The sequence below is a fragment of the Sebastes fasciatus genome, chromosome 6 (assembly GCF_043250625.1).
Source record: "Sebastes fasciatus isolate fSebFas1 chromosome 6, fSebFas1.pri, whole genome shotgun sequence".
NCBI lineage: Eukaryota > Metazoa > Chordata > Actinopteri > Perciformes > Sebastidae > Sebastes > Sebastes fasciatus.
Window position 1 is genome coordinate 9,040,349 of NC_133800.1, and position 16,322 is coordinate 9,056,670.

Here is a 16,322-nt window from a genome sequence, read left to right on the forward strand (position 1 = left end):
TGCTTTTTTCCCTGTTTTTTTTTATTATTCATATAATTTTTCTCCAAATCTGCTGATAATAACTTCTGCTGTACTATTCTTTACTATTCCACTCTATCTATACAAGTTAGCCCTGGACTGTAAATCGCGCAATTTAATAATCTATGGTATAAGGACAGTATGTGGAGCAAGAATTTGAAAAGTAATTTTTTTTTTAGGCAAAGAGAAAGAAGTCAAGTGCACCAGAGAAACCAGCCAAGAAACCAAAGAGCGGAGAGAGCTCCAAGCCAGGTGGATCATCCAAGGGCAACAGTAATGAGGACGACAACATGTTCCAGGTATACTGTAGTTAAAGCTGTTGAGATGGAACATTTTAAACTCAACAGAAATTGCATCAAATGTGTACTCCTTAATTATTTTATATTCAACAGATCCATTTTAAATGTAGGTGATGGATATGAGTATGTCACATTCATGAATACTTAAATAGACTAGAAGATCAGATTCTGTTTTAATTTGGTTGTAGTTCCCTATTACACAAGCTTCTCATATATGAACAGCGCAATGTTTAGTCAGGCTATTCTATTTTACTGTTGTTAATAATACTTATATACTTAATACTACAATACTAGTATTGTAAAGGCCATTAAATGTACTTTAATGTACTGAGAAAAGTCTAGTTGACAGTTTGCTTCTTACAGATTGGAAAGATGAGATATGTCAGCGTCAGGAACTTCAAAGGTAAAGTCCTGATCGACATCAGAGAGTACTGGATGAACCCAGATGGGGAGATGAAGCCTGGCAAGAAAGGTAATCACATCTGTCAGCCCTGCATATGCTGTACATGTGTTTTTATGATTCAGTAATCTACATGCGGTACATATTTATCTGTAAAAAACTGGTTTGCAGTTGTGGTGTATAGGACACAGTTTGAACCTCTGTTTTACATTTCTTGTACTGTAGGTATCTCCCTGAATCCTGAACAATGGACCCAACTGAAGGACCAGATTTCAGAAATCGACGATGCCATGAAGAGAATATAAGCATTCCTTTTAATGTTATCTGTTGAACTACTTGCGTTAAACTAGCTAATCAGTTTTGTAAAAAGCCTTGGATTGTTTTCTAATGGACTTGATTAGATTGTAGTTGTATGGATCTAGTGTCGTCCGCATACTCTGGTTTTCTGTGTGAAATTTAATTTTTGAGCCGTCGAAGTATAGTGTGGGCGGCGGCTGAGTAGGTGGTGGATCATTACAGTCGGTGGGTAGAGTGTATGAATACACTGATGTTTTTGTATTGAATGATAAAAACGAGGCACTAGCTTAATATTGTTGTTCTATGTGTAAGTTTGTGTTCACAGTTTCACTGTCGTGTAATTTTTTTTTTGTTTGATCTGACTTTTGTAATCCGTAGCACCCCAACATCAGTGCTCGTCATTTCTGAAAGCTGAGTCCACTCTGTCATGTAGTACCTGGTAGATTCATTGTGAACCATGGGTCAGCTTTTAAAAATAAATGATACCATTAAACAAATTGGCAAATTAATTATTGAAAGCGTTGTATCACACTTGTTCAGTTGAATGATGGCTCTGGGGTAGAAGTAATGCCCTGTAGTGCTTTCCAGATGGCAGCAGAGAGAAGAGATGGTGGTAGAGGGGTGAGTTGCATCCTTCAGAATGCTGCTGGCTCTGCGGCAGCAGCGTGATCTCAAGATGTCTTCCAGTGAGGGCAGAGGAAGTGCAATTATTTTTCTGGGCTGTGTTTATGACTCTGGAGAGCTGTCTTCTGTCTGCTGCTGAACAGTTGGTATACCAAACCGTAATGTCAGTACACTGCAGTGGTAGAAGGGCACAATGCGCTTCACAAACAGGTTGGTTTTCATATAAATGTCCTTAGGACAGGCGCTGTTTAGCCTTTTACCAGGGCAACGGAGTTGGTTGTCCACCTGACGTCTGGGATTTGTGTTCCTAGAAACTTGAAGTTGCAAAACCTCTCCACTTCTACTCCTGTGATGTTTAGAGGAGAGGGGTTCTCGTGGCGCCTCCTAAAATCTATGATTTTTTTTTTACGTTCAGTAATAGTTTTCCGTACACCATCCTGCCAGTTTGCAGATTTAATATTTGTAGGCTATCTCGTCGCCATTCGAGATTAATCCCGCCACTTGTCATCTACAAATTTAATGTGTGTGGGGATGCAGTCATATAGACACATAGCTCAGGTCTATGTATAAGTCTGACATTTTTAATTCATTTAACCACGTGTGTCCCATTGAGGTCTATTGCAAGGGGAACTGACCAAGACGGCAGCTTAAAAACCTGCAGACATTCATAAAGCAAGATTACTAGTTAAACCAGGCTTACTTCAGTGACCTTATTTTTTAAAAAAAATCTTATTTTCATTCTGTTATATGAAAGATGTTAAAATAAGCCTGACCCAGGGTTATTAAAGTAAACTAAAACTGAAGCAAAAATAAGCCGTGGAAAATATTGTTAGTAAACAGAAGCTAAATAAAAACTATATCCTTTAAGACAAACTAAAACTACATTTCCTGGCTAAAAAAACATAACGATAAAATTAATGTAAATTCATTTCAGTTTTAGTTTTTTTTAACTACTGAGAAAAGACAACTCTGGTGATCTTCCAGAAGATAACGCTATGCCACAATTGCATCACATCAGACAGCAGAGCGAAGATTAAACATTTAACAATATGGTCATTCCTACAGTCTCCAACCATGCATTTTGTATGTATATGTAGCTACATACATCTGAGACATTATACCTGACCCTAACAAAAACAAAACTACTGTTCAACTAAGACTAAATATATAAAAACTAAACCTTTCTGAAAACCTGAAACTAAACTAAAACAAGCCAAAATTCTCTGAAAAATAACTAAAACTGAACTGAGATGAAATAAAAATAAAAATTCAAAACTACTATAACCTTGGTCTGACCTCAGTTTCCATGGACACTTACTCTAGACTAGCTTGGTCCCGGTCAGGCTAGTTTTCAAGCTTAGCTTCACCTCTGGCTGAACCAGGGTTACAATCAATCTGTCAGACTAAAATACAGTGTTTTCTCCTCAGTTCCCCCCCAAAGGTTCCTCTTTACTGTGAACAATTTGCAGTTCATATCAATGTCATCACATTTAGACGTTGTGGGCTGCACTTATTACATAATTAAACTGTCAACATGTATGCTTTTCAATGCATTGCATTATATTAAAGCTGATTATCTGGAAATGAAAAATACGAGAGGCAGACAGTCAGTCTGAAGATGTTTAAACGGTATGTCACCAGAGGGAGACTGTTATCGCACTTGTACAAACTAAGAAGCACAATACAACTGATGGAGGGCTTTAGTTTCTGAAAAGTGCTAATTATCAACCTTTCTTGCAATAAAATAAATGACATGATGGGGTCCTATTCAATACTTCGAAGCTGTTAACTAGTATGTTACATTTTATACATCTACATGCTAATTTTCAGCTTCACTAATGAAGACTGTATGTTCACATTACTCACACAGGACTTGAATCCACTGTGTCTGTGTTCCAAAGTCAGTTGCTTAAGCACAAAAACACTACATACAATTCACACAACCACACACAAGTGGCAGAACACATCAGATCTTTATTGCAAAAGGAAACACTTCATTCAAAAATATACAATAATTTATCAAAACCCAATTTTGTCACCTTATTGCACACACATGGTTCATACAATCTGATTCAGTTTGAACCAGTTACACACTGCTGTGCTCAATCTAAAACACTTTTTTTTATATTTCTAATGATATAATCTGGGTTTGATTCTTTTTTTTGAGATATTATTAGAGTAAAGTACGTGAATATATTGACCAAACACAACACACAAGACCAGCGGCACACTGATGAAAATATTTATTTCTCTCCCCATTGTAAAAACAGTCAATACATCCATGCATTTCCAAAGGTTGCAGAACAGAGCATATTCTATATAAGATAATAATTCATAAACACACCAAGACAAAAAAAAAAGAAAGCACCTGTTTTTATAGTGCTTATGCCTGATTGGTGAATTTACAATTAAACACCTAAGTGTCTGTACACCTGACGGACGTGTTTGATCAATTGGTTCATAGCAACGTATTTTTGAAAGGCAGACATATTATAGATTTCTGTGTCCAATGTGGAGAAGTGTGTGTAGTGTTTTGCAGATAGTGTGAGGCTGATAAATGTGCTTATATAGTTGTGCATATCAGGGCTGGAGTTTTACTCCTCAAGTGTCAGTTTCAATAATTGTGCTTTATGTGTCATTTTAGTGTGTTAGCAACTGAAAAACACTGTAATCTGATCTCATCAAGGTGAGTGTTCTTTATGAAACAGTTTAATCCTTAATCCAGTTTTGTTAGGCTCATTCAAGACAGACAAGTCCTTATTTGCTGTAAAGTTTTTACAAAGTTGTGATATAAAGTTAATATTGTATTTTTGAAAGTGGTATTCACATAGTGAATCGTTGCACAGAACTATGTCCCTATAGTACATTATATTGACCGTGCAATTTGGAAGTTAGTATACAGCTGTGTCCATGCATTGCATTTTGGGATGACAGTGTTCATCAACACCACACTTATTGGAACTTATTACTTACTTATTATACTTTAAACCACAGTTAATTCTGTATAGTACTTTCAGCGCAGAGAGAAAGAGAGGTAGGAGAAATACTGTTATTATAGCTTATTTTAAAGGTCCCATATCATGCACATTTTCAGGTTCATACTTGTATTTTGTGTTTCTACTAGAACATGTTTACATGCTGTAATGTTCAAAAAACCCTTTATTTTCCTCATTCTGTCAGCATGAATATACCTGTATTTACCCTCTGTCTGAAACGCTCCGTTTTAGTGCATTTTGACGGAATTGCAACAGAATTGCAAAAGAATTTCAACAGAATTGCGTTGCTAGGCAACAGCTTGGGTCCATGTGTACTTCCTGTCAGCTGATGACATTCACATACACTGCAACCAGGAATAAACTGGGACACATTTAGAAGGTTTACGTTTAAAATTGTGTCAAGGGTCTAAATATTGTATATTCAAAAATCCTGACAGCTTGTTTCAAATGCAGAGTTTCTGAATATGGGCTGTGTGTATTTCCCTGTGGATTGAGTGTTTCGATACTTCCGCAGTATTTATATAGGACTAAAGCCTGCTTTATAATAAAAAAACATGAAAATCTCACTTTTTTATAATATGGGACCGTTAAGATATTATTCCAGCAGCTTATAGTAACAGAATTCTAGAGAGACATTTCAGCAGCAAATCAAGCAAAAATTGTCCTGTTGTAGCACCGCATATTGCCCATGCATTTGCTCTGAGCACATGCTCGTAAGTTAGAATCCAGATCAGCCTTCCTCGCAGGCAAGCCGCTTGTGGAATTGCCAGCAAACCTCTGTTTAGCGAGACCATTTCCTTGAACCGTTAAGGGTGTCCTGACTCTAGTTAAAGTTCACATCATCTTGGTGCCTGCTGAGAATAAAAGGGTGATGGTAACTGTTTGAACAAAATTTACTGTTTACTGGTATCCCGTCAAGTGCGGACAGGGGAGTGTTGACATTTCCCAGGCACTTTCTACTGTGTGGTCATGTTTCCAACAGGGAGAGACACCTAACAAAGCCAGGCTGAAAAACATGCTCTTCAAACATTTCATCTCCTTGTTGACTCACGCATGCCTGCACGGTTCACTCTTTGCTCCTTTGGCACGGATGACTGCTCAAGTGTAGTCAAGAGCTGAAGAAGTGCAGGAAGCCACAGCTCTACAATCAAAAACAATGATGCTCTTTGTTCTGACTTTGGAGATTGTGGATTGCCCTGGAATAACATACTTTTTTTTTTTTCTTTCTTTATACTTCCATGTCACTTGGGTGTGTAGTTTATAAATGATTGGCACAGATAAGTCATGTGCTTCGGGAATAACAAAGTGACACCACAGAGGTCTTAACTGTTCTCTTACTGCTCTTACTTAAAGGTGCAATGTGTAAGATCTGGCGAGAAATTTAGTTTAAAGGTACCGTATTATAACAAAGCGCAATTTTCATGTTTTTTTATTATAAAGCAGGCTTAAGTCCTATATAAATACTGTGACAGTATCGAAACACTCAATCCACAGAGAAATACACGCAGCCCGTATTCAGAAACTCTGCATTTGAAACAAGCTGTCAGGATTTCTGCCCATTCGTGATGTCACAATTACACAATTTTAAACGTAAACATTCTAAATGTGTCCCAGTTTATTCCTGGTTGCAGTGTATGTGAATGACATCAGCTGACAGGAATTACACATGGACCCAAGCTGTTGCCTAGCAACGCAATTCTGTTGCAATTCCATCATGCTCTAAAATGAAGCATTTCAGACAGAGGGTAAATACAGGCATATTTAGGCTGACAGTATGAGGAAAATAAAGTTTTTTTTTAACATTACAGCATGTAAACATGTTCTAGTAGAAACACAAAATAAAAGCATGAACCTGAAAATGAGCATAATATGGGACCTTTAAAACATGCAACAAATTAACATTATCAACAGAATGTGAAGAGGTTTCAGTGTTGACGTTATGTCAAAGATGTCTATGTATTGTGTTGCAGAGATATCTACTGAAATGAGCATTCTAACCAGCTAGCCCCGGCCCGTCCCGTCTTGTAATACCACTTGTACCTTGAGAGGTGATAGTGAGTCACTGTAACGTCCAGTATGCCCTCAGTTGAGTTAAGTCCCCGAGGGCTCAGTAACATTGAAGGTACAAGGTCCGTTTATGTTTTGATATTTTGGTTATTAGATTAAATCCAAAGTGGCAGAAATGAGAAAACGACTCATATTTTCGTTTCGTTCTCCCCGCCATCAGGAGACTACTTTGCCAGACTGTAAATTTAGATTGTATGGACACAGTAGTAGAGGTGAAATGCTGCCCCTTATTTGTTTGGAGCGCGTGGCTATGTCTACGATCTCAAAGATTGCTATTGTATAAAGTCCCCTGTTTCTGCCACGACCGTATCCCCCCTAGCAGTGGCAGTAATGGATTTGAACCATCCTACACCTGGTCTGGGATTGGTGGTGTTTTTGTTTGTGGACATGTTTATGTATGCATGAAACTGTAAATTGGCACTTATCATTGTTTTTAATGTTGTTAAATTGTTGTATGGCTGTGTCCCAAACAATCCGGTTATTGCTAAAACACAAGGTTATTTATCCAGCTAACAGTTAGCAATATTTAAAGCCACCACTGGAGACCACGAGGCAGCACAACACACGTTGTGTTTCTCAGTCTGTGTATGGTCATGTTAATATACTGGACCAAATGGTGCCTTTTGCACTAAATTGCGATTATTGGATTATTGGATTTCCATATTCATCCTGCACCGTTGTTTAGCCAATAGAGGGCAGCATAAACCAGCTAATTGTACATTAATCACCACTCCAGCATTCCACAGTATGAGGATGTGGAGAGGCCACGACCTTACTGTTTAACAGTTCTTTATTACATAATATTGTTGTTGGAAAAGACTGTGGACAGTCGTTTCTTCATCATAGTCGGTCACCTGCACCTTCTAACAGAGGACAGGGATATCTAGCTGCAGCACACCAGTGCTAGCGTACACACAGTGTCCAAAATAGTTATTATTCTAAAGTTATTGAGTAAAAGTGAAAGATTTATAATGTTATGTTTCACTTAAGTCCAAATTCTAACTTTTGGCAGTTTGATAAATAGAGGCCCGGAGCTGCCAACATGCATATAGCCGTGTCCTCTCTACAGTAGCTGTGTCATGCTCAACTCATTGTATCTTTCAGCTTTTTACTCAAACTATACCTCTATGCACCTCCCTTATCTCTTTCTGACCCGTATCCTCCCCTCATTACCACCTGTTCATCATCAACGGTGGCAAATCTGTCATCAGGAAACTGCCCAAAACTGGTCGAGCTCTGCCAGCTCTATGAGACTTAACTTGACCAACACAGCCCACTCACGCTGCATAGACACTGCTGACAAAGCTCTGCATGTGTCCATAGCAACCCTTAAAGAGATCAGTTGCATATGTAGGCCCCACATTACATATGTGGTACAACCAAACCCTGCTTGTGCACAGGCTAATGGCTTGATATGCTCAAAATCTTCAGTCAGACAAAACCATTTTATGTAAGCAGTCCTGCATAGACGGAGACAAGCATGCAACTTCAAGAAGACAGGATGAATGTTTTGGAAAGCCTGCACAATATAACATTGGTCAACATGTTATCTGAAGCAATATGTATAGTAGGCTACATATAATATATAATATATAATATATAGGCCTAATAATGGTTTCAGCTCACTAGTTGTAGCGGCTGCTTTCTTATGAGCGGCTATCACCAAACGCACTTTTGACAGGATGTTACGCTGCTTGTTTTTGCTTTACTCCGGGGTACAAATGATAAGAGTAAAGTTGATATAATTTGATGCAACCTGTTTTCCACTTATCTTCTTTGTTTGCACTTGTTAATGTAGTTCTAAATGGCCCGGGAATTATATGTTTTCTCGAGATAGATAACTTCTCTATCTGCAGCAGACTTTCCTTCATGGTCCAGTTTGTTTCCATTTTCTTGTATAAATACAGGAAATGGCTTGGACTGTCCCGGAAATGTGTTTATTTACAAACAGCTCTTTTATTTATTTATGAATGTGTTTTCTTGAGACACTTATGATTCACTTATGTAATGCTTAACCCGTGTGATGCAACTATTACCAGATTTGTATACTTTTCATTGACAGGTTTCATCGACAGACACTCTGGTTTGACAGGGTCCTAGAAATTGTATATAGCAGTTCATCAGTAATACTGACAGAATTCCACCTTTTGTATATTATATTATGGTTCAAGTCGAGAGCCACACTAGAAAAAAAGTACCATTAATTATTTATTGTTGTGCACTGCCATGTTACTATTGTAAAAGAAGAACACATGTAATAATAAAGGTCAAGGGTTGGAACCAAAATGATTTCACATGTAAGTAAATATCTAATATTATTGAGTTTGCTTGCCAATAATTCACATGTTAGTTAGTTAGTTAGTTAGTAACTCTATTGTCCATTTCGTGGAAAAACATTTTTTGGCTTCACCACACAAACATGAGGACAAACGGCAGGGACACAGTACCAACAAACAACATGATTTAAAATGCATAAATACAATACACAAGTAAAAATAACATGGGAGAAGGTCTAGATCAAGATATGCATTCAGTATTGTAATTGCATTTGGCAAGAAAGACTTGGCTCTGTTTGCATATCCAGCTGACTACCTGTTCTTTGACTTGAAGACTCAGTGATGCTAGCAATTAAGTAACTGGAAGTGTATTAAATGAACACAATTAGACCAAATTACATTATGTCCAAAGAGCTTTCTAGGAAATTCCTAACAAATGATGGACCAGTGATATATTGTGTTGCCACTCTCTGTTATATAACACTGATGTTTATAAGGTTACAGGAAAGGCTGCCTATTCTGGTGTTGATGACATAACTGGTTATTTACTCAGTACTACATGTCATTTCTATCATTACTTGGACTGTTATGGACGTATCAGAAGTCCAGTGTTTCCAAAACACAAAGACTCTTAAAATGATGGCTTTTAACAGTTTCTAAGCTATCCAGTTAGTCACTGCAACCACCAGTCAGCTGAGTCTGGTTCAGAATTAGGGCAGAGCTCAAACCTGGCAACCCAACTATGAGGACAGGTCTTTATATGCTTAGGTGTTGCAAGTGAGTGAAAAACAGTCTCTGGCCCAAGAAGAGTTATTTTCTCCCTTGTGAAAATTATTAAACGTCAGGCTCATGAGCCACTTCCGGTCATGAACCTCTTTGTGTAAAGGTGTTTGCAACTTAACATGTTTGTTATACCTCTGAATCATTTTATGTAGTCTGACATGACCTGTAACGCTTCACATCGGCTAAAGTCTGAACTGAATGCTCTCAGAGAGAATGACTATTATGTCTTGTTCCGCTTTCTTGGGGGTCATAAGCATGCGTAATAAATGTATCAATTCATTTTCATCTTTTATGCACTATAAAAAAATAAATTAGTTTAATAAACAAGGAAACACTGTGAATGTGCCCATTTGGGGAGGTTTGGTGAAATGATTCTTCTCATGTCAGATCAGTCTGTAAAAATGATTGTTTCCTCTCGTTGTGTGGGGAAAAACAGGTATGAGACAAAAACTTCATAAATTAATGAACTTCCAGTAGATTCAGGTTTTGAGCAAATAGATAATACATATTAGTCCTTGTTATTCTATGTTTGTCCCCTGTTGGACATTATACAATAGACAGCGGAATTATCTGATAAATAATAAAATGATGAGTAAAAATGTATAAAAATGTCTAACAGAACATCCAGTTCTCCAGGTAACAATTGAAACCCCCGGATTCCACATAGGCTGAACAACTCTAATCTGTAAAGTGTGGCAGTTCTCTTTCATATGACAGAAACCAGAGTTTCTATATAACTATCACTACACTACACTACTATCACACTACCTGTAAGCCAAAATATGAGACACCCTTCTCCATTGGTTTCAATCCTATCGCCAGACAGAACATTAATATTGGATTGGTCTACAAGGCGCTGGATTAGAGTCAATGCTAAATTCTTCTTGACCTTTCAGTGCCTAACATTTTTTCTACAATATCTGCATGAAAACTACGGGATGGTTAAAATAATAATAATAATAATGTGTTTTTTAAAATACTTTTATTGCAATACATTCATGAATCAGTACAACCACAAAAAAGTTTGTATTTTATACACCCAGTGTTGCAAACAGAAAAAGAGAACAAGAAAGAAAAGAGAGAAAAAAACAAATTAATATGGTTAAAGTATGTTTAGGGTTAGCCAACTAAAACACTTAAGGTCAGGGAAAGGTTGTGGTTATGGTTAAAAAACTGTTATTGCTGGTGTGTAACAGAAAGTAAACTCCACCAGCTTGCATTATAAGCACTACATGCTCATCCTTGAGGCCACGACCTCCACACCACAACACTACTTTCAATACAGGAACTAGGAGTCTCAGACCAGAAGTCTCAAAATCTGCCGGCCATCTCATATAGCATGCTGGTATGATTTATCCACCGCCCACCTGTGGGCTCAGCATGCTTTGGCTCAGTGCTGCTGCAGCCAATAGTGAATGACAAGCCATGAAAGGTAATTTGACAAAGGAATGTAATCTTGTTAAGGAGGATGGCATGTCAAGTACCAGAGTGGTTTAAATTCTTTAGGTTTGGGTGAGCATCTGTATCACAATGGACTGAGACAGCTGAGCTCTCATCTGTGTTTCATAAATCTACTGAGAAGTATTCACCCCTGTGGTTTCAAAGGTCTACGTTTGATAAACGTCTGCTTATGTTTTTGTATTCTGCAGACAATTTAGATGTAAATCGAAATGTATTAATAGCATATTGTAAGTGTATTTTCTTTGGAATTCCCTTTGTAAATATATTCCTTTCTTTTATAAATAGGCAGATTGAACTATTTGACCAATAATGTAGCTGAAAAGCTCCATTTTGAATACACTAAGGAAACTAAATGGAAAGGACAGATCAAGAGAAAGCAGTACATTCTATTGATCATAAAACCATTGTCAGATTGCAGATAAGGACATAATACATCCATGCAGGAAACACATTAAGACATAAGAAGACATGTTGTAGTATCAGGTTGGAATGCATGTCTAAAGGGGGGCAGTTGAACTGTTAATGAGAAACCATGTTGATTTATAGCAGCTGTTACTGCTTTTAGTTATAGCAGCTCCAATCACCCTTACAAGAAGTGAGATGGGCAAACAAAGGCATGGTCAAACTTTTTTCTTTGCGAGCACAGCTAATTGACATTCCTGTTGTCAAAGTAACAAGTCGAGAGGAAACTGCTAAGCTAGTAAGCATAATACACAGTTTCCTTGGTAACCGTTGGTGTGGAGGCAGCTGTAGGCAATTCTCGACAATGGCCATGTGACAACTCTCTTCAAACTGGTTATGAGTAGGCTATTTTTACCACTTAGACTGAGTAGCTCCACAAGTATGATCTGCTCATAACTGCAAACCAATGTCAGAAGTATTTTTGGAATTTTCTCCAGTGTTTATACACCTGCTGCTGAGATAACAGTACTTCCAAAAGCAAGTAAAAATATGACTAAAATGACAGGTATAGACTCCCAAACCTAAAATCAGACAGATGTCAGTCTTTGCCGCCTCTTATGAGCTGAGAGAGCTTGCATTTGTGTGTGTGTGTGTGTGTGTGTGTGTGTGTGTGAGAGAGAGAGTGAGAGAGATGTTTTCAAAATTAAGGATCTGCAGTATTAAAGGGACTGTTTATAACTTTTTAAGCGTATAAATATACCAGGTCGGGATCCCATGCGCACTCGCATATGCGCGCTTGCGTGTGGCCGGAGTCTCGCTCCACCTCTAGACGTGAACGCGCGCTCACTCCACACTGCAGAAGAGTCAGTTTAGCTCTGAGAATATCTAGTGAAGTGGACGTTTGTGCAGAAATAACTGCTGCAGCTCCTCCAGACCAACAGAGGTTTTCCGTGTCTTGTGACGTGACAGGGCACTGCAGCGAGAAACGTTATCATCTCCGACCGGGTGCTGGTGTCGCCCTGCGGATGCAGTCGGGAGGCGATAACGTTTCTCTTCTTGCTTCAGCCCCGGCACCGACCCGCTTGGATCAGCAGTGATTCATGGAGAGACCTTCGTCTGGTCAGCTAACATTACTGCCAAGCAGGTGAAATATAGAGTGATATTGTGGTTTTAGCTGACGTGTGTCGCCTCACTGTGTTGAGCGATGCTCGTTCATGTCTATGTAGAGCGAGCAAGCGCGAGCCCAACGCTGACTTTCGTTGACTTAACGGCCACAGGTGTCGCTGTTAACAAGCATTTCTGAAAGGTACAAATAGTCCCTTTAAGTAATTGTAAAAATTGTATTGTATTGTATTGTATAACAATCAAAGAATGGACTGAATCAGTATAATATAAAACCTGCATATGGCACCTGTGTATTTAAAATTGAATTATATGTTACACATGATTTAACACATTATCAAAAATCTGAGCGATAGGTTGTTCTCTGAGCTCCACCCTGCAAGATTGTTAATTTCCTCGCCATATGAAGTCTCATCGTTTTTTCTAATTCAGTCGATGACGGTGGTGTCATTCGCGAACTTCACAACGAGTTCTCTCCATATTGACTTGATATTTAGGTTTAGGGATTAGATAAAAACATAATTAGAATCATTGTTTTGTAAGATAAAAAATAGAAATTACATAACATGTGTCAAACTAGCAGTCAGGCTATAGTTCACATGAGGTGAAATAATGGCTGGGGATATGGGACGGTTGCAACCTAACTAAGTACTTTCATATATAGTTTAAAAACCTAAAGGCCTAAATAAACTAAGTTACATGCTAAGTTAATGATAATCAGTGTGCTCGGGTCGGGTTGGTGATGGTTGATTGTACAGCATATACAGCACTTCTTGTTGGTTGGCTAACTTCCAGGTTAGCCCTATGCTGAACCGGTAAAAAAATGAAATCCTGCGGGTTTTCTAGACTTTCCAAATGTTATCGGATCGAAACATGTCATTTTGCGGGGGGGTCGTGATGCTCAAAACAATTTATTCACCGATTTAGAGCCGCAAGGGTAGTGACGGAGGAGGGACCGGCAGAGCGTACGATGTAAGCACAGGTGAACTAACTTGGCTGTGATTGGTTAGCGAGCCTAGTCCCAGAGCACACACGCAGCACGTTCTCATGCGCACCCCGAATGACAGACACACAGAAGAGGGCCGGTAGAGAGACAGACCGGGCCGGACGGCCGGTAAAAACTTTTTGGACAGTCCGGTGGCCCACCGATGTGGCAGCCCATGCCAGATGGCTGGTGCACCACTGGTCTGCACAGATGGAAGTGACCTTAACACAACTGTTACTCAAAATGATTCCATCAATGTGGACTACCAAGCCCCCATGTATATTTGAGACATGTTACAACCGTCCCTGTACACTGGGACTGAACTAAAATACATTTTTGCAACCTGTACATATTTCATAAAACCACTTATAAATACGTTGTTCAAGGACTTGACACATTGAAGTTTATAATATAGCAAATTGGCTATTCCAGTGTAAAATCGGCATACACCGCCATCTTCACATCTTTTGGTACTACAACCTGAAACCTGTGCTCGCTGAACGTATCTGACGACCTGCACTATAGATGGAGACTGTAGTGGGCAGATGGTTAATCTGTTGTTTGTATCACAGATTATACTGCACATGTCTTCATAACTGCATAAAAGCGTGGAAAGTGTGTGTGCAAAACTGATTACACTATGCTATGTTTAATAACTAAGTCATGACCGTGGTCTACTAATCTGTTATTCACTTAAAGGACTTTGAGTCAATGTAGTCTTTTCTGCTGCATAGTGTGACAAAGATCTTAGTAAATGTTCCAGGATGCAGCCTTTTTGTAAAGTCCTAAAACTTTATTATCTTTAATGTTGTCATAGAATATAAACAGCTAAATTCCTGCAGGGTTCCTTAGAAACAGTCCTTTGAAATCCCAGGATTTTACCGGTTGTTTTGCAAAAGACAAATTATTTTAAAATGAAGTAAAGAGGTATAATTGATTTAACTCCAAAAAAACACCATGGTATGCAGGAGAAAAGTAAAACAACCATAAGGCATGTACGGTACTAATGAGACAGGAAGTATAAAGTAAAGAAGGAAGGAAGCCATTTCTTCCAAAGCTGAGAGGGGATGCATTCCATTGCAAATTGTCAACTTGGCCATGTATAGTGTGAGAATTCTATCTGATAAAAGGTTTTTGACGTCATCCAAGTCAGCAGATGATGGCCAGATGGATAATGTCCAAATCAACATCCCAGACTTTCTGATAGAGTAATAGGGAAATGGCCAAAATGAACTTTCTTTGTTGAGGCTAACGCTGAGTGGCTCCTTCTGTGATGTTTACAGCATTGATACCAATCAAAACCTCAGGCATCACTCCAAACATCCCGCCTGGATGCCACTGTTTTACAGCCTCACATGCAACTGCATAATGTCAACACTGAGTTTTATCTTTCCCTGCAAAATCTAAACACCATGTGCACTCAGCAAATGAATGACCAACACTGCTCACAGAGGAATGTTAGATTAACCGTAAATCACCATGAATTCACTTTGATGTAGTGAGTGCTATGTGATCTGGTCGTAGCGTGATACCTGAGGCTGGCCGCAGTCCTAGTTGATCCAGTAATGTTACATTCTTGAAGCCTGGGGAGTATAAAAATATGCAACTGGCTATTAAAGTGGCAGTAGGCAGTGCATTTTTGGCATCATTGGGCAAACCTTTCGGCATATTGTAATTCAAGTGTTCTGAGAGATAACTACACTTCTGCACCTCCTCATGGCTCTGTTTTCAGGCTTTAAAAAATCTTTGACCAATCACGGGTCATTTCAGAGAGAGAGCGTTCCTATTGGCTGTGCTCCGGTCATGTGACCAGAACTTGGCGTTCCTTCAACAGATTTTACAATGGCGGCATCACAAACTTTCTCATTTTTACAGCTAAACTGTGCACTACAAGATTATTCTGAAAACATTTGAGGCGAGAAAAAGGCTAATGCCTTCATTAAATATGAATCAGTATTATGTTACGTTAATACGTAACATAATATTGATTCATATTTGATCAGCGCTGCCTAGTTTGACCGTTTGGTTGGAGTTCACGAGTGATTGACAGCCGGCTCTCATAGACAGCAGACCTCAGATCAGCTTTTACAGCTTGTTTTCCTCCGGTCTGTGAAATCATGCAGATGCCGTTAGGAGTACCGGTTCCAGGTTTCCAGGTTACCTGTTTCATGTACTACTGTCACGATATAGCGACCGTTTTATAAAAATAACTTTTTTGAATCATATTTGCTCCAATCTCGCCTACTTCAGCTTTAAGCTCTTGAATAACTGTGCAATAACACAGCAATACTGTAAAAAAACAATATGGATGTCTGCTGTTTGAACAGGTGGTCGAGCTCTCACACCAAAACAATGCACACATCACAGACTCACATCATGAATGAGATTCACATTATCCCACCTCTATTTTTAGACGTTTCACAGTTCACCTATATAGCTTCTTCTGCTACGATAACACTACTGATTAATGTGAACTTGTGTGAGTAAATCTCTCCTGGGAGCATGATTCCACTCCAGGTGACCCCTTCCAAGTGGTTGTAAATGGTTTTGTTAGAGAACCAATAGCTGTGGTTACGTTGTAAGCAGATGTGC

The 16,322-nt window shown here is 38.8% G+C and overlaps 1 protein-coding gene across 3 annotated transcripts in view; it reads left to right on the top strand.

Moving 5' to 3' along the window:
* sub1b (SUB1 regulator of transcription b) overlaps nt 1–1,511 on the top strand; it is a 7,084-nt gene extending 5,573 nt beyond the window's left edge. For all 3 annotated transcript variants that reach the window (XM_074637518.1, XM_074637517.1, XM_074637519.1), the window contains exons 3-5: nt 198–317; nt 681–789; nt 943–1,511. In XM_074637518.1, the coding sequence (XP_074493619.1) occupies nt 198–317; nt 681–789; nt 943–1,022 (309 nt within the window). In that variant the 3' untranslated portion in view covers nt 1,023–1,511. The remainder of the gene's footprint in view (nt 1–197; nt 318–680; nt 790–942) is intronic.
* Nucleotides 1,512–16,322: the final 14,811 nt, after the last annotated feature.